Here is a 24,717-nt window from a genome sequence, read left to right on the forward strand (position 1 = left end):
GAAGCACATGAAAAGGATAATAATTTATTCATCATTGGAAAAACAAATGATAATTTCATCGTCTGTCCAAACAGAAGATGCGTGTGTGGGAGAGAGACAGAATTATTTACAGCTGTGTAATCAATCAGCGAGAAATATTATCTAGAAAGTTTAATCGACTTGATTAAAATAATCTGATTTGTTGACATGACATGATAATCATTCCAAACTAGAGTATATCATAATTTTCAAAGTTATTCATTATTTGACAATTTTAAGCGATTAGTGAGTGCTATTTTGTAATTCAATTTGGTTTGTGAATAATCTAAATTAGAAGTTTTTTGTTTTCAAATGTTTGGACTGAAAATTGAACCTGAATTCAAGTGTATGGAACATAACCTACTTTCTGGACTATTTATATTGTATAAATCAAAATTTGGGGAAGAAACAGTTTTGAGCTGTGCCTGTTAGTCCTTTTCCAATCATTTTTAAGAATTGTGTTCTGTTTATCAATAAATAAATAACGAGCGAAGCTCGGTGCCCCGATATCAATTTGGTTTCTCTCCCACACAGGCATCTTTTGTTTATCGACAGACGACGAAATTATTATCTGTTTTTCCAAGTATGAATAATTATTATCCTTTTCATCTCCTTTTTCCTAGGGATGAGACCTAGTGCAATCGAATTTTTATATCATAAACCTACTATGTTCCAAATTTCGTGAAAATCGTTAGAGACGTTTTCGAGATCCGTTGGACATAAATAACCATATAAATAACCATATATATAAATATATACAGAGATTTCTCGCTTAATATAATAGGATACAACCATAAATATTGTGAAGCTGTATTTTACTCGCCTCACATATGTAGAGAGATTTGCCAAATCATGTAGTGCTATATTTAAATGCCTCACGTTGGGCCGGCAAATCATGTGGTGCGTTTTTTAACGGCTTCACACATGTAGAGTGAATCTTGTGCTGAATCAATGGTGTAGAGGCTATAAATTTTGCAATTGCGTGTGTGGACGCTGAGTGTACACCAGACTGATTGACTCACTACAGGATTCAATACAATTGTCGGAATCGCGGGAGGCCTAAACGCTCGCTCACCCTTGATTCTTCTAATGACAGATTGTATAATGATGAAATTTTTATAAGCAGTGTAGCGACCGCTAAACACTGAATACGGATACCTTAAAATTATTACCTGTGAAGAATGAGCATACAAAATCATACAGGTCGAGCAAAAATCCCGATGTAGATAATTTACGGGACTGCGTCTCTAATAAGTTCTGAAGGATTAAAAAACCGGTATTTGGACCAAATATCGTTCAGAATATACTTCGAGAACAGAGTCTTGTCGGGTTTTAAGCTCTATTGTAGGAATTTATATGATCTCTGGCTGCATCTGCTGTACAATTGATGTGTTCGCTCCTAAGTCGAGGTTGGTAACAGATAAAAGCTGATATATGAGCAGGTAAGGACAAAGAATAAATATCTCGATCTGACCCCACTCACTACATCCACTTAGACCTGTTCCAATATCCAGCTTAATTCAATTATTCCAATGATCGTATTCGATCGGTTCTTGATGATATAGAACGTATCAGACACAATAATTGACAGGCTTAAGAAATAATCGAACTCAGAAAACGAATTAACAAAACTGGAATATATTATAATAAAATATATGATCTCACAGTGCAGATTCAGAATATAATTTACAGATTGAAAGTGATTTAACATTAACAAAATGATTAGCAAATTTCTTGTACTTGCATGATACCATGCGTGATTCGACAGAATTTTACAATTGATAAAATTGAACAGTTTTGAAAAAATAGTGAAAAAATGAATTATAAAATATTTTTAAAATGCTCGGGGTCGTGGTTCTGGCAGCGGAGGATAGCTAATCAAACCACAAATTCTTAGAAATTCTATATGGATAAATTCTAGGCTCTTAAATGCTAAAAGCGTGGCCAATAATTTAACGAAGAACATTTTATATCTTTCTGCACTGAAATATTTTCGAAGCGTAGATTGGGGCCCCTTTAAACTTATAACTCACGTGAAATTCCTTGGCGGTCGTGGTTTTCTTCTTTAGATCAAAAATCGTTTGATCGGCAGCGGGTCCAGGCTTCGGTTTCAGCACGTGGGGAATTTTAATTTAAATATCTCCCTCACCAAATTAATTAAGGGATAATTTACTTTAAACTTTTAATTTATCGATTGATGAAAATAAATTTACAAATAACAAATAGATTGGCCTAAAATATTGGCTCACAAATAAAACATATAAAATCGAACAAGAATTTTTTACGAATAGGTCTTGGTAACTATAAAGAGATCTGAACGGTGAGGATTTCAAAAGGGAAGTGCTGTCTTTTTCTCTAAGCTTCTTGGCTAGACCTTTCTTCTGAGAATCTCGATGTAATAATTTGCATGAAAATTTGCCATTGGTAGAACGATTGTGACGTAGACATGACGTCAGTGGCAAGCAAGAGAATATAATTCCTTAATTACAATAATAATTCAATTTATGTAATTCTTAAAATGCTTAATCTTCTAGACATAGTTCCTCTCATACAATGTACATGTGCTAGCGTATATGATAAGGCAGGTTGTTGTCTGATAGTAGATTAACATGTGTTGCTTTCAAACGATCACCTTTTGGTGCTATTTCTATGCACTATGATTGGCTTAGGCTTGCCAAAGAGGTTTAATTACCATGTGGTTCAGTTGAGTAATCATTAATAAATTAATATTCTTATACAATTTTTATTATGTTTGAGACTGTTATAATTAATTTCTGCCGTTTTATCAATAATATACTGTTCATGCTATGACCTAGTTAGTTACAATAAGACCTGACATATATATAATTTCTTAAATAATAAATAATTTCAACAATAATACATACATTTTATTTTTTTATTCGAAATTCTTGGTCCTTTATTGATAGTTTTATAATTTTTAGGAATGATATTATACCTTGCATGAAAACTGGCATGACATTTGACAATACTTTGAATCAGTCAGCTGTGTTCAGGCTGCTTTAAAACATCTGATCGATAGTAAACAAAGTGTAACCTCAAATTCAATGAGCAATTCGTAAATAATTTGTGCTTTATTTGCAGAATAATTATAATTTTATTGAATAATTTTCTAGAAAATGTTCAGTACAGAACGGTACTCTTATCTAATATACAGTTACTGATAAGTAAGCTTTATCGCTCGGTCGCTAACTATTCCTTTAGCAAATTCTTTCATTTTAAAAGGTAATCACAATTTTTCTCTCTTCTCATGAGGTCTATTTGAAAGATTCATCACAATATATTGATTAAACGAGATTAATATTAAACCAACTTTCGTGGAAGTGATCCTAAATGTAACAACCAATAAATAAATGTAACAGCAATAAATGATTCAACCAATAAATTGTCAGAAACAGTGGGTGGGATTAAGAACAGGGTTATGAATGAGACTGAGAAACAGAAAATAAATTTGGTTGGTATAGCAAAAAAATAAGACATATATAGTCTCTATGTTGTCATACATTTTTGTGTGGCGCCATCTCAGGATTGTACCAAGAAGAGAGGATCATTTCTGTTATACTGGAGTTCACTGGTTCTGTGAGTTTTTCAGATTCTCTACACTCCAGTGATCAGTGGTCACGCTATGCAATCTGCAGTTCCCTATATCATCTTCCTAACCGTTTTCCTTACAAGAAGTATCGTTCCTTCTCTTTTCCTCCTTAGCAAACTGAGAGAGCAATTAAAAGAGAGCTGAGGTTTGAGCAGCAGAACCAAGAGGATTTCTGCCTTGGCAGAAAAAGCATGTGGGTTGAACGCGAGTTGATTCCACAAAGCCTTCGGTTCCGTGCGGGCGAAAACATTAATCCTGTTGACCTTTTCCCTATTGCGTTGCATTTTATTAGCTACCAATGTTCGTATCGGATTTAGATGCGTTGTCATGGTTTCTGTGGACGTTGAACTGCTTCAACCAATCAGCGTTCAGACATTTCTTCAAGGAAAACAATATATTTCAGTGAAAATATCATCATTCACAGCATTTTTCCCCAGATAAAAATCAATCATCCAACATCCCTTTCAATTTAATAAAATAATTCTCGGAATTATATCAATGCTTTCCTCAAACGTTTCGTCGGAAAAACAAGTTCCGATAATTTCATTCAATACAGGGAAAACGATGCTTTTGTGATATAACAGGCAGATATTCCATTCCAACATTATCAAATACTTCTTATGTTATTAAAAATGTTATGTACAATTGTTGAAATATATGATATATAAATTATAATGATTTCATAACCTAATATTCATTTATTTTTCTATTCATATTAGTTCCAAATTTAGATAATATTTTCAAGTCCGAAATAGAGTGTTATGACTTCACTTTTTCAAAATATATCACCTTTTTTGAATTTATAACTTTTCTATCTTGTAGAACATTAACTGCTTATCAAAATGTTGGAGATAAATGGTACAGGCTCAGCCTAGTTTTTCATCCATGGTCATTATATATATTATTAAATAGTGTTTTGTAAAATAAATGGAATGAAATTAAATAAAAATTATATTTCCAATACAAGAATAGTCGTTGAGACGATGTATTCCAAAGTACTCTGGCTGTTATGATATGAGATTAAACAATTTTTTGTACAGTTGGAATATATAAAATGATATTTTTAATACAAGAATGGTGGTTTAGACGACTATCTGATAACAAATAGATATTTTAATTCAACAGTTGCAAGTACTTAATAAGTGATAAGGTGCGTACAGATATACGCGCCTCGAACATGCTCTGAACACACTCCGATCATGAACGTTGAGGTGCTTACAGATATACGCGCCTCGAACATGCTCCGAACACACTCCGATCATGAACGTTAAGGTGCTTACGGATATACGCGCCTCGAACATGCTCCGAACACACTCCGATCATGAATGTTAAGGTGCTTACAGATATACGCGCCTCGAACATGCTCTGAACACACTCCGATCATGAACGTTAAGGTGCTTATGGATATACGCGCCTCGAACATGCTCCGAAAACACTCCGATCATGAACGTTAAGGTGCTTACAGATATACGCGCCTCGAACATGCTCCGAACACACTCCGATCATGAACGTTAAGGTGCTTACAGATATACGCGCCTCGAACATGCTCCGAACACACTCCGATCATGAACGTTAAGGTGCTTACAGATATACGCGCCTCGAACATGCTCCGAACACACTCCGATCATGAACGTTAAGGTGCTTACAGATATACGCGCCTCGAACATGCTCCGAACACACTCCGATCATGAACGTTAAGGTGCTTACGGATATACGCGCCTCGAACATGTTCCGAACACACTCCGATCATGAATGTTAAGGTGCTTACAGATATACGCGCCTCGAACATGCTCCGAACACACTCCGATCATGAACGTTAAGGTGCTTACAGATATACGCGCCTCGAACATGCTCCGAACACACTCCGATCATGAACGTTAAGGTGCTTACGGATATACGCGCCTCGAACATGCTCCGAACACACTCCGATCATGAACGTTAAGGTGCTTACAGATATACGCGCCTCGAACATGCTCCGAACACACTCCGATCATGAACGTTAAGGTGCGTACAGATATACGCGCTTCGAACACGCTCCAAACACGCACCGATCATGAACGTTTAACGCAATTTTGTGTACAGTTTGAATAAATTAAATTATATTCCCAATGCAGTACAAGAATAGTCTTTAAAATATGCACCCATTTTAATAATAGCAAAACTGAGGGTGGTTTGATAGCTATTTGAATGTAGATCTCCGTGAAGTGATTCTTGAAAAGAAAACTATTGCTTTGGAATTGCAAATTCATCTTCAAAGGAATCTTCCGTTGAGAGTTTGCACACCATTTCCATTTATATAGATAATTTTCTTCCAAAGTGTTGTACAAATTGAAATTTCACTCCGAGCTTTCAAAGGAATTTTCTTTCAATTCGTTATAACTTTACCGTATCTCAAATAGTATTCCAAGATTATCAGGTCTTTATTCTATTTAGAGTCTACATTTTAGAGTCCACACTCAACCTCTATACATTCTAAAGATATGAACTCATTCATTACTTTTAAAACTCTACAATAAAGTGATGAATAGCTCCTAGTCATGAAGTAATAATGGAGTACATACTAAAGTAATGAGTACCACTTTATTTTGTTCCTCTACCTGCCTATTACATGGAAAATCATAGTTGACTAGGTATTTTTCCTCCTTCCATTCTATTCAGCACACCCCACGTTGAAGTCTGTTATTTTCTGAATAAATACTATCTGAATAAATTCAACATTATTAATGAAAACCAGTATGGATTCCAGCCCGGTAAATCTACAGAGGATGCCATCACCAGATTATTACAAATTATAACAAAAAACTTTAATAATAAGAAAAAAACGTTGACAGTATTCTTGGATTTAGCCAAGGCATTTGACACTATCTCTCAAAAGCGACTTCTGGAAAAAATGGAACACCTGGGGATTAGGGGTATACCACTAATATTATTCAAGAGTTACCTGTCAAATCGATCTCAGATACTCAACACAAGCAATATGAAACTCACTGATTTTGGTCTGCCGCAAGGTACTGTCCTATCTCCCATTTTGTTCTTAATCTATATCAATGATCTCCTTAAATTAAATATAAGAAATTGTGATATAATATCATTTGCAGACGACACTGCTCTAACTTTCACTGAAAACTCATGGGATGATGTAAAAATTGCAGCGGAAAGTGGACTCAGATTGGCGTTCTCTTGGCTTAATCAACACATATTACCCTCAACACAACTAAAAGCGGCTTCATGTTATTTCACCCAATTCCCTTACTCAACCACGAACAATAGACAGTATAAAAATCCATCGATTAAACTGTAACGACCATAGACTTCTTAGCTGCTGTTCTTGTCAGAAAATTCAAAAAGAAAAAAAAGTTAAGTACCTGGGTATCTTGTTGGATCCACACTTAAGGTGGGATAATCAAATTAATAACATGTGTTCCAAACTAAAATTCCTTATCTACAAATTTCACCAAATTAGACAACTGAGCAATATAAAAATAGCTAAACTAATCTATTATTCATATGCTCAATCCGCTTTCAATATGGCATATGGGCTTGGGGGGGAGCTTTGAATGCGCATTTCACAAAACTTTTCATTATTCAAAAACATCTTTTAAAAACTATTCTAGGCAAACCCAGACTTTTTCCAACAAAAGATTTATTCAGGGAGTTCAAGGTTTTAACAGTTCGACAACTTTTCATAAAAAATTTGGTACTATATAAAAAATAAAAATTTATTGAACCTCGAGAATCTCTTTTGGGCTTGCGCCCGCGCGAGACATTTTCCAAATTGTCAGAATGGACTTGAATGTGTGTAGGAGACAGTTTTCTTATATTTCCAATAAATTAATAAACCACATTCCCTTAAATATTCTTGAAAAAAAAACATAAACCAAAGGCTTAGATCAGACATAGATAAATGGATAATAGCAAATAAAATCGAGGAAAAAATTGTTTTAAATAAACTAATTTTCGTCTACTCCATGGTTGCAGTTGACTTACCTACCTCTTATCGTTCCCTTCTTCTTCATTCTCCTTCTCTTCGTCTTCTTCTTTCTTCTTGGCCTTTTCCGTCTTTTCTCCTTCCGTTCCTTTATTTTTAGTATCCTCTTTATTATAAGTACTAGTTTTAATTCTGTATTTTTTTCAAGAAATTTGTTTTGGATCATTTTGTTAAATATTTTGAAAAACATTTATATTGCAACTCACACCTGCGCACAGGGTTTCCTTGCAGGTGTAGATTCTTATATATATATTTTTTGTCTTGAAAGTGTGTATATATTTTTTGAGAATCAATAAATTTGAATTTGAATTTTGTATTCGTATTTAAATTTGTATTTAAAGTGATAGACTGAACTCTGATATTCTCGGCTTATCTTCGCATGATTTATCCACTAACCTTCAATGAACCAATTGCCAGCTCATGGTATGAGAGATGTTACTTGGGTTATATTGAGTAGCTCATTCACTAATTCATTCTATGGCCACACGATTTTTCCATTTCAATACCGACTTGAAGTCAGTTATTTGAATGTCACGAACAATCTCATAACGCAGTTCGGTATGGGATCAATCATAATGATTGTCTTATCATAGAGAAAAGATAGCATAAGAATATATTCCATAAAAAAACCACTGATTTATTAATAATAAGAAAGACCGGTTTCGGTTATTACACCATTGTCAATCTCTGATAAATATATTCCATGTTATAGGGCGTTTATGTTCCAAATTTCACTGTTATCTCAAGCAAATACAGTAGAACTCCAATCATCCGAATTAATGGGGACCGGGACCCATTCAGATAATCAAATATTCGGAGTTTTTTTTAAAATTTCAATTGGAGAGAAAAAAACTACGTTTCGGTATTGCTCTATTTTTTTATTGAATTAGATGAAAGAAACATGAGAAAAAAGCTACGTTTTGATATTGCTCTATTTTTTTATTGAATTAGATGAAAGAAATATGATATTTTCACATGTTTTACTACACTGTCTTCACGGAGGGGAGGACAATATTGAGCGAGCGCGGAAACACTGGCTTCGCGGGCGGAAGAATAATAGCGCACATGGACTTTTTTAGACAATTTTTTTCTGAAAGTGATTCGGATAATCGGTGATTCAGAAAGTCGGAGCTCGGATAATTGGAGTTCTACTGTAGTTCATTCATATTTCTCTTTCATGAAGCTATGTGACGCTGGTAGTCTCTCATACTGTGCTAAACTAATGAAACCAGTCAAAACTACAGTTCATCCTATTTCAATATTCTCTACTTTTGTTATGTGCAATAAGTTTGAATCAATAAACATCATGAACTTCAAAAACACATGAACTTCATGGTGTCTTCTTCAGTTTATTGTTGATGTTAGGTTAGCAGTAGGATTGAGAAGGTGAAATGTGAAGAGTTTCAGATGTTTTCATATTATATGGATTTGTTATCGTTACAACAACTCTGGAAGTTGGAGACAGGATGTGAATCACAAAATTTCCCATCTCAGCCTGTGATTTGCAGGCAGGATACAGGAAGTCTACGAACGCATCTAGAATCCAGCTTTTTAAGAGAAACATGATCCAGATAAGTTGAAGCTTAAGGGAGCAGTTCACATCCTCCATCTCTACCTCCACCTACCCACCACCACCTCCACCACCACCTCAACCTCCACCTCCACCACCACCGCCACCATCACCACCACCTCGCTTCATCCTGCTTTGCTGCCCTGGTAACGTGACTACACTACAAACTTTCTTCACTGTATCTAAATTCTGAGGAGAGCCCTCTTCAAGCCAAACATCATACTCTCGAATGAATTACTCAAGTCTCTGCTCTTTATATCCATCCTGAGCCCGGAAAAAGATATTCTCGAACATGGTTTTGTAACTCGGAACAGCATATCACTCAAGTTGGAGAATATTGTTCATATATTTCCATTGGATCCTCTCTAGTGTTATTGTGTTGAACTGCATTGAAGTACTATCTGAACAGTAGAACTTCTATTATCTGTAGTTTGTCTATAGGCTGCTATAAAGACAATTCAGATTCTACCTTCTCATGCAATCGAAAATTTCAGTTGCCTACTATACAAATGGTTGAACTTCTTTCATTTCATGCAATTCAAGATTCTAGTGCAAGATTCTGAGTGTAAAATTTCAGTCGCCTACTATACAAATGGTTGAACTTCTTTTTTTCATGCAATTCAAGATTCTAGTGCAAGATTCTGAGTGTAGTTACCTATTGATACTAGAGCACTGATATCTATGGCGATTAGATAATGCTAGGTTAATAAATCTCTGTTTATTCATCTCTGTTTAGTTTATTAATGCGATTAGGCAACTGAGTGGAGAGTCTACTAGTCACTAGGCGTCAAATCTGTAAAACCCGAAGAAATCAATCAGAAAAAGCAAACAATTTCGGACTGGAAAAAGAGTAAAAGAGTGAAGAGTGAAAGACTGAAAATGGATCATTTTCTATCAAATAGTAGAGAACAGTTGAATTCAGCTATGAATGTCACATAATCTACAATGTTCATTCAACGGCCAAATAATTATTATTGAGGTATAGAAATAGATTGAAATAATTCGAGTATACCAAATTAGCATCCAAATTCAAATGAGGCTTTATGCAGGCTTAAAAGCTTGAATTCTCCTCTAATGAAATCATAAGACATGATTTTCAGTAACGTTTCTAGAGTCTTCCTACAAAACGTTTGTTCATACTATTTTTATAGATTCTATAATTGGTCTTATTCATTGATATCTTGTACGTCTTTGACTTGGAAATCACGAGACTTGTATTATAAGATTTCTATTCCAAATCCAATCAATTTGATTCAGATACAATTACTCCTCTTCTTCATCCAATCGAGTTCTCCAAATTGCCTCAAAATGAATAATGCACAACAAATATATAATATGATACATGATCAAATGTTTGATGGCTAATGTTGGAAAAGAGATGGAATGCAGAGGTTTGCGAGAGGATGACTGGAGAGAAAAGGAGCGAGATGGAAGCTGAATTTGATCAGCTTCAAGATACACATGCTGTATTATTCCATGATACAGTACTATGTTCCGTTTTTAATATGTTGCACTGGATTTTCCAATATTCATCATACAGATAGAGCCGCTCTTTCATGAATTGAGACCCTTAGCATGGAGTAAAGATGCAGAAAGAGAAGTAGATCTGAAAATGGCAGAAGCTGTGTATCCGGCAGCCGGGCACTTAACTCACAACCACAGAGCTGGAAAGTAGAAGCACGCAACTGCTGAAGTCGAAACAAAATAATTCCGAGTAGTAAAGTGCGCCAAATTCGTAAAAGTCTATGAAGAGAAGAGAGAGAGAGAGAGAGAGAGAGAGAGAGAGAGAGAGAGAGAGAGAGAGAGAGAGAGAGAGAGAGAGAGAGAGAGAGAGAGAGAGAGAGAGAGAGAGAAGAGAGAGAGGAGCCACTCGAGAGAAGCTGCACATTCTGATAAGACCCAGACACTCGGCCGACCCCTAATTAAATCAACTCGCTTTTAGAGCTGGCATTTGAAATCGACTCTTTCTACATGGCAGCCCATTCAGTCAAATACTGTCTACGAATTGCAACGAGGGCTCATTCATGAAATGTGTACTTCATTGAAGCGAATATTACGAGTTGAGTCAATTGTGTAGCTTCCATTCAGTCAAATACTGTCTACGAATTGCAACGAGAGCTCATTCATGAAATGTGTACTTCATTAAAGTGAATATTACGAGTTGAGTCAATTTTGTAGCTTCCCTGTATGATTATGATTAATTATAAAGTGAATAATTTCTTGTTCTGAGAACATCTCTGCTTTTCATAGTATTAGTCTCTCTGTACCTACTCTATTTACAAATGAAATTATATGGATTCCTGTATGATTATGATTAATAATAACGTGAAGTATTTCTTGGTTTCAAAACATCTATGTTTTTGATAATATCATTCTCTCTGTACCTTCTCTCTTTACAAATCTAATAATGGATTTTTATCTCTTCAATTCCCATTGCTAGGATAATTGAATTTTTTGGTAGGCACTTATGTTTTTCTCATACCTCTAGTATAGTTGTGTAATTTTTAAAAAATTTTTGAATTACATATAATATGATTTTTTATGGTGTCCCTATAGGTGACACTGGGCATGGAAGGTTGAACAGGTTTACTAACAAATCAAACTCCAGAAATGTTATAGCATTTATTTTACATGTTCATATAACATAATGTAATACATAAAATAAAATATGGAGTTATGCGTGATTGATACGTGTGCTTTTGAAAATAAAGTTAGCACAAAGTGCTCTTCGGAGGTATTGTTTGACTCAAATGTATCACTTCTCACCTTCAAGCAAACGTGACACACTTTAAATTTTCACTGTCTAGAAATTTCAGCAGTCATTCTTATGATAAAGAATGGGTAGTTCGCATTGCATATCCTGTTAATTATAGTATGTAGATTACATTTAGTGAAAATGTAATCGTGAATGTGTATCAGAGATTGACAATGGTATAACAACCAGAACCAGTCTTTCTGACTATGAATAAAATAAGTAGTTTTTGCCAATTTCTTGGTCTTTTTTCAATATGAATAATTACCACAATATCAACTTCCCAACTACACAAAAAAAATGTAATCAATAGTGATAAAATCAATAGGTTATCAATAGTAATAATATTTAAGAATTGTGAGAAGTAAATAACCTATTGCTAATCGAATAATTTGTAATGATCAATTAAGACAATGAATCAATATTATTATTATTATTATTACGAGACTGGCAAATCTTGAAATATCATTTAAGTCTATTCAAATATTGTCAACTGGATTAATATAGACATTGTCAAATCATTAATTATTCCAAATATTGTTTGGAATTCCAATCGCTCTCTGAAATTATTCTTCGAGCCCTATAAACGTGAAGACAGTCATTATATGAAGCTTTTCATTCGAACGTTCTCATCTTTGTGATGAAAATCTCCTTCAGAAAATCGGTATTACAGTCGGGCAGCTTTCTACGGGAGTGATGACTTACAGGGATCGTATTTTTGTTCTTTGTTGAAAGATAGTGGAGCTGAAATAGGAAAGATATTGCTGTATTGACGTGGGCGTTTTGAAGGCTGACATCCGTTTGCACTCGCATTTCAATCGAGACTTGTCTCCGGCTATCAGCATTGCCGATCACGGCGGCAACACGGCCACTCTATTGAGAGGCGAATTAATTCGATTCCAGCTCCACTGAGCTCGGAAGGGAGAAAATAATTCTCTCATCCGAGTGGAAGATTCCCCTTAGCAGTTCAAACAATAGCCTATAACGATAGTTCTATTTATTGATGTCAACACATCAATATACTGATCAGATCTGACCCTATATTTACTAAATGAAATACAATCAACAATAAGCTAAATAAATTAAAAATCGTTCACATTTCTATCAAGAAAACACATCAATGGACACTGATCAGTATTGATCCTATCAATACTATCTTAATGAAATACAATGAACAATTATTTGAACCGAGTAAAAATGGTTCAAATTTCTATCTGGATGCACCAGAGAGGACTGGCTTTATAATATCGATATCCGTAGATAGCTCAATGTGATCTCTATACCTCAAAAAGTTGACGAGAATCGACAACAGTGGAGAGAACATGTTGAGAGAATGGAAAACGGAAGGAAGAATCCCCAAAGCTGTCATTGCTTACAAGCCAGAAGGAGGAGAAGTATTGGCAGACCAAGAAAAAGGTGGGGAGAATGTTTGAAGGCGGAGCAGGTATTAATGCCTACCCCTGTAAGAAGACGATTTCTATCTTAATTGTTTGAACAATCTACTCGATAATAATCGCAGGCTGATGAATTGCATTCAAAAAGTCAAATATTACTTCAATGAAAAATACCATAGATTTTAGAAAACGTCGGTCATAAAATTGCATTATTAGGCTGTGAGCCTGTTGCAGTAAACAGTTGCTAGCTTGGATGTGTGGCTATTATCATAAAATCAGCGTCCAAATAGAATGCAATTAGATAAAGAATGCAAATAAAATCCAGATACTACTCTAGAACATGGTACGCCATAGTGGAGTAGGTCAATTTCCACAGAGAAACACTAAATATGTAGAGGACAAATTATAAGAAATTTTCATTGTAACTAACTATTGTATGTTATTGTGATTTATCTAATATTTTCTGTAATTGATGTAGTCGTTTTTTGGGAAATAAACATTTATTTATTTACTTAGAATAGAATAGAAAAACCAAAGTCTCGTTCAATCCCAGTCCCGAAAACATAAATTATGTTAAAAGTTGAATCTAATCTACAATTCACAAATATTTCAATCGTGAATTGAAGTTCAAACAATAGAAGTTAGTAGAGAATGCTCTCGCTACTGAAGAGAACAGAGAAAGAGGACAAGAACGACGGGCCAATCACAAGCAAGAACCGGACTGTGAGACCACGCCTACAGAAACACCTCCAAGTTCTCTCCCTCTACTCTCTCCTGATTGGTCGAGACTGAATTTCTGAATTCTGCCAGTAGGTGGCAGATGCTACTGGGTGGTTGCAAATTATCTTTCGTATTATCAGAGCTATACGTAGATTGGTAGGTGGCTATTCTATGGTGTTATATTGTGGTTTCTTTCTAAATATTATTATACAGTGCATAAAATTATACTGAGCTGTATCAGTTTCAGAATATATGCAACTGTAATAATTAAAATAATTCCAATCATTTGTAATTAATTTGATTCATTTTATAAATATGTTTTAAATTGAAAATTATATTTGTGTGTTTTGAATTGTTAATTGAGTGCGTAATTGAAGAATATTTTGAAGTAACACATAACCTAGCTAAATTTGGACTTCTGTATAAATTAGAATCTGATCCGTTTTGGGTGTAAGCCTATGGTACTTTTCTGTAAGTTGTGTAATTCTGAATGATTGAATAAATAAATAAACTGTATGCATATACATTATTTGTTTCTGAAATAAATTATCATAATATTGAGATTGAATTTTCTCTGGCAACACGTAAAATATAGGTGTATAAAACTATAGTGAGGTCCACGTTATAATGGCAGTGTACGATTGATAATACTGTTGCTGTCCTTTTCGATCATACAACAAAACTGATAGCGCTATCACTCTCTAGCTTTGCAATGTTGTCTGTTTGACAGAATATTTTATTTTTACTTTTGACAGTGATTGTACAAAAGTGAGCAAACAATTCTCAGCCGCCATTTTTTTCTGCATTCTATCAAAATACTCTAGTACACAAGTCGTATAAATTGATTTAAAATGTATTTTTGAAAAAAAAAATGATATAATTTTCAGTCATTACCGTATGAGAAACACAAATTAAAATACCTGGAATGACATTTTAAAAGTTGATAACTAACCAACCTATGCTTCAGTTAGCCTACACATTATAGGTTAGACCTATTCGTACCGGTATAAAAATAATATTGAACGGTTATTTCAGAATTATTTCCATTAAAATCACTTATTTTAAATAAGATTTATATTTCTCTATCATTTTTAAAAGAAATTGGAATAGAATACCTACCGAATACCTTAATTCCTGTTGTTTTGAAGTTCAGATTGGTGTATCACAGCTTTTAAAATTAGCCGCCATTTCAGGTTTGTAAATCTGATCTTTGTTATAAAAGCATAGTTTAGAATCAAATCATGAAAAAATATATCATATAAAAATATAATCATTAAAAATATATTATTAAATAAAATTGATTATTTTATAAAATGAATTAAAATTAATATCAGATCAAATTTAATTAGATAAATTGAATAACAGCTGTGTACACTCAGTGGCAAAATTGAGTCAATTTGGCAACGTTGTTCTCGTAACTTTCTTCACTGCCATTATAACATGGACCCAACTATAGATGAACAAACTGTTTGTGAAAATGTCAAGTACGTTATTTATTTATTCAAAACAGTACAAAGCTAAGTGTACATGATTTAATCATTGAAAAATCGAGAATGTTTATCGATAAAATGTTATTCATCATAGACCTCTCAGATCTCTGGAGAAATATAATAACATTTTATCTATTTTACATCCTTCATGGTCATTTTAGTCCTTTGGGAAAAATTAGTGCTGGACAACTTTATCTGGACAACTTGCATTCGCAACCATTGAGTTGGGAAAAACCATTGTTTTTGCTGAAAATCAATACAAGGAAGTCTTCACAACTCCACTATTACCGATAAAAGATTGCATCTTACTTGCTCAGACGACGCGCAATAGATTGAGGCACATTGCGTGTGTAATTTGATGAATGCAGGGGATGAACCAGCCACCATACATACAGTCTCTTGAGTGCGGCCTGATTACTCCTAATCAGAGCTACCGGTGCGCATCACAGACAAGAATTGGAGAGAATAGAGAGCGGAATAAATATAGAGACAGAGAGAGAATATAGACCGGGATAGGGGAAAATGGTCTAAAGAGAGAGGAATAGAGAATATACACAGAGAGACTAGATTTGGAAAGTATAGGCTAGTGAGAGAGGAATAATAGACTGGGATAGACTGGTCTAAAGGGAGAGGAATAGAGATAGAGACAGAGAGACTAGATTTGAAAAGAATAGGCCAGTGAGAGAGAAATAAAGACAAAGTCAGAGTGAGAAGGTAGACTAGATTAGAAGAGAAAGGAATGAAGACAGAGACACAGTGAGAAGGTAGACTAGAATAGAAGAGAATAGACTGAAGAGAAAGGAATAAATACAGAGATAGAGAGAGAAGATAGTCAATCATGCTTTAGTGAGGTACATGTTATAATGGCAGTGGTAAAAGGTAATTTAACAGCATTGCCGATTCTCTGCTTTGCCACTGCCTTCTAGAGAGGATAGATGAGTATATGTGATCTAATTTTAACTGTTTATTAGAAAGATTTGTAGATTAAGTTTTTGATAATAAATTTGGGGTTCTTATTCAAAATAATCAATCACCTATATTTTATTCATCTAGAGAGTATATATTTCAATAATGAAGTAATGAATTTTCATAATTGAGATAGGATATTTTGATAGTTAATTATATTTCTACATTATAAAAAATCGAACAGGCCTCATTGTGGAGCTAGAAAAGGATAGAGCTATCTATTGTGTTTTATTTTATTCTTATTTACAATGCAAATGACACTAATGTAATAACATTGAAAGATAGAATAATAAGGTAGTCCTTGTGCTATTTTTCTTCCAAATTAATAGATGACAAAGTCCAAGATAAGGTTAGAATTTCACGTGTACAATTTTTATAAAATTTTGGTTCAAAATAAACACTAAAACTATGAATCTTGAATTTAGATGGCTTATCTTGTTGTATGATATACAAGGATAGCAGCACCAATGTTAATCAAATACTGCCATTATAACGTGGGCCTCATCATAGAATAGGAGGGAATAGACCAATGAGAGAGAGAGAAATAAAGATAGAAACACAGAGAGAAGGTAGACAAGAATAGAAGATAATAGACTGAAGAGAGAGTAATATAGATAGAGACACATTGAGAAAATAGTAAATAATGCTAAAGTGAGGTCATCGTTAAAATGTCAGTATTTGAATAGCATTGTTATTACTATACTTGTCCATCACCAGACAAAGCAAATGGCGATATCCTTTACTAGCACCACGACGTTTCCAGATTGTTTTTCAACAATGTAAAAATATAATTGATCGTCAAAACAGTCAATCTTCAACATGGAAATTCGTTATTTAATGTATCAAAAACTATATTTTCTTGAAAAATAAAATTGATTTCATTATTTGGAACAAGAATGAATAGTTGATATTTTATCAGATATACCGGTATCAGCTATCCTCTATAGAAGGCAGTGACAAGCCAGAGAATCGGCAACGTTGTTCACCTATATTTCTCCACTGCCATTATGAGGTGGACCTCATTATAGGAGAATAGGAGAGAAAAGACTGGAGAGAGATTGATTGATTGATCTATTTATTACATGCCAGGTCTTCAAAAACCTATTGTATTTAATATATTAAATTATATTTATGATGGAGAAAGAAGAACAATATTGTAATAATAGAGAGGAATAAAGATAGAGCCGGAGAGAGAAGATAAATTAGAATAGGAGAGAATAGTCTGAAGAGAGAGGAATAGATTTAGAGACCGAGAGAGAAGATAGTAAATCATGCTTGTCTCCTACGGAAACTGATTTGGCTAGAGTCGACCTGTGAGAGGTGAGGGGTGATTATTTGTGGGGGTGGGGGTAGGTAGTGTTTGGTGAGCTCTGTTCTCTGTAGCAGACATCAAATGATCAGAATCCGCCTGGAAGCGACGATCTATTCCCTTGAGCAATGGGAAGCCGTTAATTGCGAAACTGGCTCTATTCCACCTCACTAACACAAGATTTAAGTATTATCAGGTGTGTTATTGCTATTGTGAAACATCGATTTCCACCCCCAATAACGGGACTCTTGGGAAATGATACGACTGAAAAAACAGCTGCTGTTTTCCACTGCATAGAAACTCGAAAAGAGAGAGGTGAGCTGGAAAAAGCATGGAGTGACATTTCCGCAATGTAGGAAGAATTAAACTACAATTGAAAAGTTTTAATCCAAATCAAATCAAGCTTTGGATAAATTTCAACTGTATTCCTAATGGTGACAGCTACAATGAGAATGAATTGGGTATTTCTCCCAAGATGATGGTGATTTCTCTGAGGGAAATAATCGAAAAAGAAAAAGCATCATAATTAAGACTAGTAGTTCTGTGAACAGTAGACCTAGTGCAGTTATAAACCACAGCCTCCTCTTATACTGTCTATCAGAGTAAATCCTGTCTGTATGTCGTGTCGGCGAGATATGGGTGTGAAAACGGCTAATGGCTGTTGGGGTTGATGTATTAAAAATGCTAACATCAAAACCTTATCTCCTTCAAAACATACTGACAACAGGTCACCCCGAGTTCAAAGCAGAGAAAGGGCGAGAGAAAATACTATGTTATTTTAGTTATCAATTGCATGGGTTATTGCATGCAATCAATATTTCATTTAACAGTGCATCAAAATTGCATTCAATGAGGCATGCAATCAGTAGTCCACACAGCAGCTGATTTTTTTCCAAGTTACATTGAGATATTAATTGTATGCGCTATTGCATGCAATTAATAATCCACTCGACAGCTGATTTATGATGAATAATTCTATAGTCTGATTTTTAGGGTAATATTTGCGTTAGAAGGAGACCTTTTTTCCTTTAGTATCACCCTTAAAATGCAACATTTTAAAAAACCCTATATATAAGTCGACGCGAAATTCGAAAAGGACATACATGTCGAATTTCATGAAAATTTATTGCTGCGTTTCGCTGTAAATGCGGAACATATGAACATGAATATGAACAAAAAAATAATCATATAAACATAAAGAGAAATGTAAAACCGTCGACTTCTAGACCTCAAATCGCTCGGTCAATTGGACCTCACTTCTTTCGGTCAACAACCATATTGTATTACAACCTACAGTAACTAGATTACCCTATTTGGGTATTATAGTTACTGTATTACAACCATATTACAACCTAATTGTATTCCTATTGAATTTGACCCAGCTGGGTTTCCAATGCATTGTTCAAGAAGGAGAAATGGAAGCAATTCACATGTGGATTATTTGTATATTATTGATAGACTTGATTTATTCATATCACTGTATTTATTTAATCATTCAGAATTACACAACTTACATAAAAGTACCACAGGCTTATGATTCCCACATCATTATTATTTTTTGATTGATTATTCGTATATTAATAGGCTTGATACTCACATTACTATTGTTGTTGGATTGTCAGTATATTTGACTGACCTGAAAATAATTACCTTTCACCTGGATATAATAATGACCTAATAATTTGTTTTTTCAGGACTAATGGGAGGTCGATGACCGCAGAACGGCTGCCACCCGGCATCGCAGACTGCGCTCAAGCACGGGTAATTAGCACCAATTCAAGTTAGTATCCAATTTGTAGCAGCAAAAATGAATAATTCCAACTCTAGACAATCGTTTCCATGCATTGTTATATAGGGATTGTTAAGTTAGGTAGGTTGGTTACTCTCTCAGTGACATTAGAAAGGTTATCAGAGACGAAATTACCTTATGATGAATACATAAATTAATCTTATCAAATGATTCAAAAACTTCATGAATTCACTCATAATTTTATCAAGTGATTTACTCCATAAGCCGGTTACACACACAATGATTTTTGGACGTACCATTTTTGCCGTTCTTATTCTATTGGATTAAACAGATGCTGTCAAACAGATGATGTTCATCAAGTTCGGTTATTGACCGAGCGAAGTGAGGTCTAAGATTCAAGTCGACGATTTGGCATTTCTCTTAATGTTTAAATGTTCAAATGTTTATATGTTGCGAATTTACGGCGAAACGCGGTAATAGATTTTCATTAAATTTGACAGGTATGTTCATTTTTTAATTGCGCGTTGACATATATACAAGGTTTTTGGAAATTTCGCATTTCAAGGATGATATAAAAGGAAAAAGGAGCCTCCCCCATACGCCAATATTAGAGTAAAGATCAGACTCATCATAAATAAGCTGACAAGTAATTAGACAGATGTGTGGAGAAGCCAGTCTATTGCTGTATTTCTATAAAAGGTCTATAGGTTCAATCAGGTACTTGTGGATGAGAATACTGCGTGAGGTCTACTGTTCACAGAACTACTAGTAATAGTATTCATAAGGATGGCAAAAATAGAACGTCCATAAATCGATGTGTGTAAAACAGGCTCCACTGTTAGCTGCCAGAGCTATTAACAAAATGTTAATAACTTAATCCTTATAGATTCTATTGGATTGAACTGAAATGACAAACACATAATATGTGAAAAATATGTTCATCATGTGTTTGAGTTATGTTCAATCTAATAGAATCTATAAGGATTATGCTATTAACATTTTTTAATAGCTTTGATGTAAACGCAGCTTTATGAATAATATCAATGAAAAATCCAAGTTTTTACATTCAATTCAATTCAATTCAATTCAATTTATTAATGTCAACAAAAAATTAATATACAATTCATACTTATAAACATAGAATACAAGTTCTTTATAAAATAATGAATATAAAATATCATATTAAATAATATTGTTGCATCCCTCTTTAAGCAAAGCTTGTGATGAGGGATGGTGTATCTCTAGAATGTTGGATAGCATAAGATACTAATATACATCGTAATATTAATAACATAATTAGATTTTATAATTTTACATTACAATATCAAGAAAAAAGAAAATTTCACTCTCTTATGCTATTTTCATACAAATGTTGCTCTTGTAATCAGTATAGGCCTAATTGAGATTCAACTATATGTTCTACATCAAAGATAAAGATCACCAATATTTAAAAATAAAACAACAAATTCTCTTCTGCTCTGTTATACTAAGTAGGATATGTATTTTAAGAATAGAATTGAGATTTACAAACAGATTTGAGAAATAAATCAAAATTAGTCTTCATTTTGTCTCCCTAATAAGTAGTGTCGAAGATACTGTCTAAAAGTTTTGAAAGTGAAAGAATAATAACAAATTGGTATACATTGGGATGCTCCAGAAACTTCAAGCAACAGACGGTTTAAAAGTCTAGGACCATAATACGCTGCATGAGCACTGGCAGCCGCTGTTCTACAAGGTGGTTCTAGCAAAAATCTCTCAGATTGTCTACGAGTAACATAGCCGCCATGAGGGGCTAATCAAAATTTATGAATCCTGATTCATGTCATCTGCTATGTAACATGAGAGAGGTCAGAGACTGATTATTCTTGTGATTAGAATTGAGAAGCATATCTAGAACTTTCAACCAAGGTTTATTCCAGACACATTGAGAGAGGTTGAATAATTGTCATTATCTATTGAGCGACTGGAATAATAATTGGCTTGAGTCATCCACTGTTTAGAACAGAGAAAGGATTCACAGCTTCAGTTGCTTCAATTTATTCTACATTTATATATTTCCACTTTGAATGTTCAGTCCCTGCTCAAGAAAGGAAATGTAACATCCAGATATCCTCCCGAATATCTAATGATATTTCTCTCGATTTCAATCGCCCCTACTTGAATCAATCAAAGTATAGGATTATTATAATAATAACCGGACATTTCTTGAATAAAAATAAGTAGCCTACTTTCCAACAATATAACATAATCATATTGAAATGTTTGGTTTGTGCATTTCATTTATGACCATTTTTATCCTTGATGTTTCATTTGTCACATTCATTCAATTTCAGCTGAACATATCATGCATGAAATCAATCCAGTAAACAGCTGTTTGCAGAACAAATAAACATATATGATTCTCATTACAGCATACTCTTCTGTAATGAAATCATATGTTTTCTGTACAGTCGAGTATGTTCCTAGTTCCGAAATAAGAACAGCAAAACTGCTACAAAAAAAAAACACCTTCAGCGCTCTAGGTGGAAGTTTTGTCAACTTCCACAAAATTCCTGATTCGGAATTCGTAAACTAGGTTATGTTCATAGAATGCATCATGTAGTAGCGTCAGCACAAGCATGTAATGTTCTCTATTCCTCAATTATTCTTCTCTAGATTATTATGACAAAAAATAGTGTACGTTACTTGGACGTGAATGTCTTTTGCAGTGCTCGAATAAAACATCATTCTTGTCTGCAAAAGACCCCTTCCCGTCCTTGTTACGTAAGAAAATATTCTCCAATTTTCCTTCTTTTGACCTTTTTGTGGAAATTCACAATAATGCATTATGTTTGTGACATCACTTGGCACCAAAGTTCACCATAAACTCACTGAATTTCTATTTTTGAACTAACTTTTCTCCTTTGGGGTACTAAAAAACAAAGCCTATATAGTGAGGTCCACATTATAATGGCAGTGTACGATTAACAATACTGTTGCTGTCCTTTTCTATCATACAACAAAACAGATAGCACTATCTCTCTCTCGCTTTGCAATGTTGTCTATTTGCCAGAATATTTTATATTTACTTTTGACAGTGTCTGTGCAAAACTGAACAAAAACTTCTCAGCCGCCATTTTTTTTCTTCATTCTATCAAAATACTTGAGTACACAAGTCGTATAATTGATTTAAAATGTATTTTTGAAACGCTGAAATAATTTTCAAACATTACCGTATGAGAAACACAAATTAAAATACCTGAAATGACATTTTAAAAGTTGATAACGAACCATCCTAGACTTCATCCATGCTTCAGTTAACCTACCCGTATAGGTTAGACCTACTCGTACCGGTATAAATAACATTGAAAAGTTATTTCAGAATTAATCCATTGAAATTACTTATTTTTAAAAAGGATTTCTATTTTTCTATTATTTAAAAAAGAAATTGGAATAGAATTCCTACCAAATAACTCAATTTCTGTTGTTTTGAAATTCAGATCGGTGTATCACAGCTTTTCAAATTAGCCGCCATTTCAGGTTTGTATAAAAATAAAAATCTGATCTCAGTTATGGAAGCAAATTTTTGAATCAAATTATGAAAAAATATATTTTCTTGTTCAATTTGACATTGAATTGATTATTTTATCAAGGAAATGATAATTATTATAGGATTAAATTTAATGGGATGAATTGAGTAACAGCTGTGTACAGTCAGTGGCAAAATTGAGAGAATTGGCAACGTTTTTCTCCTATCTTTCTTCACTGTCATTATAATGTGGACCTGACTATAGCAACAAAACTTTACACTCCGGTAGAACTCAATGATGCAATCAAGACTGGTGTTTCATCAATTACTTGATCTGGAGTATATTGTACGCTCCAGTGGCAGCTCTGATGATAATAATAGTCATTCACTCTGCTTTAATTAACAATTTCGCTTTACCAGTACACTGAAAGTTGCAGGTCACAGGTCACGCTATAAATACCCAATCATTTACTTTGTAATAGTTACGGATTCTGCTTCACAGTTTAAGTGTGGGATGATCTCCTTGGGTTACCCTATACGTAGCTAACCATTCGCTTTGTTAAAGTATACTTTGTTATGATTACGGGTCTTGGTTTACAGAGTAGAGATGTGGGGGTGTAGTGATCTTGTGCAACTAACTGTGATTGGTTGAGCCAACCAATCTTGTTGGAAGCAGTGGGTGGATAGTGAGTGAACTTCAATGGTGATCAGTTATTAATGGCTATTCTGATGTGCTAGGATGGGATAATAATAAACTAAACTCTAAATTTAATAGAATAAGTCTTTCATAGACTCTGAATTGAGTCTTGAACAAGATAAGTTTTATCAAATTGAGCGAAATTTCAATCCATTCATGAAAGCCCGTATGACTGGATTTATTCAAACCGAAAACTTTGTGTTGTCGAAATGAATACATTCAGACATTAGTCCAGGCAAGGAAAGGTTAGAGAGGGAAAAGTTGGGAAGAAAATTTTTGACCCCGCTGTTCTGTTTAGGGTAGTATGAAGGTAAACATATCAAAAGTCCCCACCCCTACCCACTGTGCTAAGGAGGTGGGGGTGGTTTAAAGGTACCATTCCTTGGTTTCTCTCATAAAACTCAAAAACTATGTATCCTAAGGACTTTACTGTCATATAACAAATTAAAGCTCACATAATTTCCTACAATATCTAAAAACTTTCAACTTTTTTCATATCTCCTCTAGTTTTCGAGATATCCGCTCTTGAAGGTGTGACATTTTTGAAAAAAAACACGTTTGCTACCAATTTATTTCTATTTTTGCTCTTATAACTCTTTCAAAATCGACGGAAAAAATCGATGCTGATTATGAGCTTATAGAGCATAAAATTTTCTTCAATGTGATGTATAATGTTCCACATTTACGTATTTCCCTATACATTTTGCAGCAGCTTTAGTGTTGAGTGTGAAATCTCCATTTTTGCAACAATAGATCAATTGAATCCTTATATATTCTATTAGATTGAACATAACATGATGGGCATATGTGTTTGTAAAGTTCCGTTCAATCCAATAGAATCTATAAGGATGGAAAAATAAACACATTTTTTTAATAACTTTGGTGTAAACGCAGCTTTAAACACAGGCCAAGATTACAAATTATTACAATGACCCAAGGTTCAAT

General features: G+C 34.1%; 1 protein-coding gene across 1 annotated transcript in view; it reads left to right on the top strand.

The window, feature by feature from the left end:
- LOC111048970 (beta-1,4-N-acetylgalactosaminyltransferase bre-4-like) overlaps window positions 1–24,717 on the top strand; it is a 133,604-nt gene that overhangs the window by 87,464 nt on the left and 21,423 nt on the right. Inside the window, exon 2 of the mRNA XM_039420266.1 lies at window positions 19,512–19,597. Within this exon, the coding sequence (XP_039276200.1) occupies window positions 19,528–19,597 (70 nt within the window). The 5' untranslated portion in view covers window positions 19,512–19,527. The remainder of the gene's footprint in view (window positions 1–19,511; window positions 19,598–24,717) is intronic.

This window comes from Nilaparvata lugens, chromosome 2 (assembly GCF_014356525.2).
Source record: "Nilaparvata lugens isolate BPH chromosome 2, ASM1435652v1, whole genome shotgun sequence".
Taxonomy (NCBI): Eukaryota; Metazoa; Arthropoda; class Insecta; order Hemiptera; family Delphacidae; genus Nilaparvata; species Nilaparvata lugens.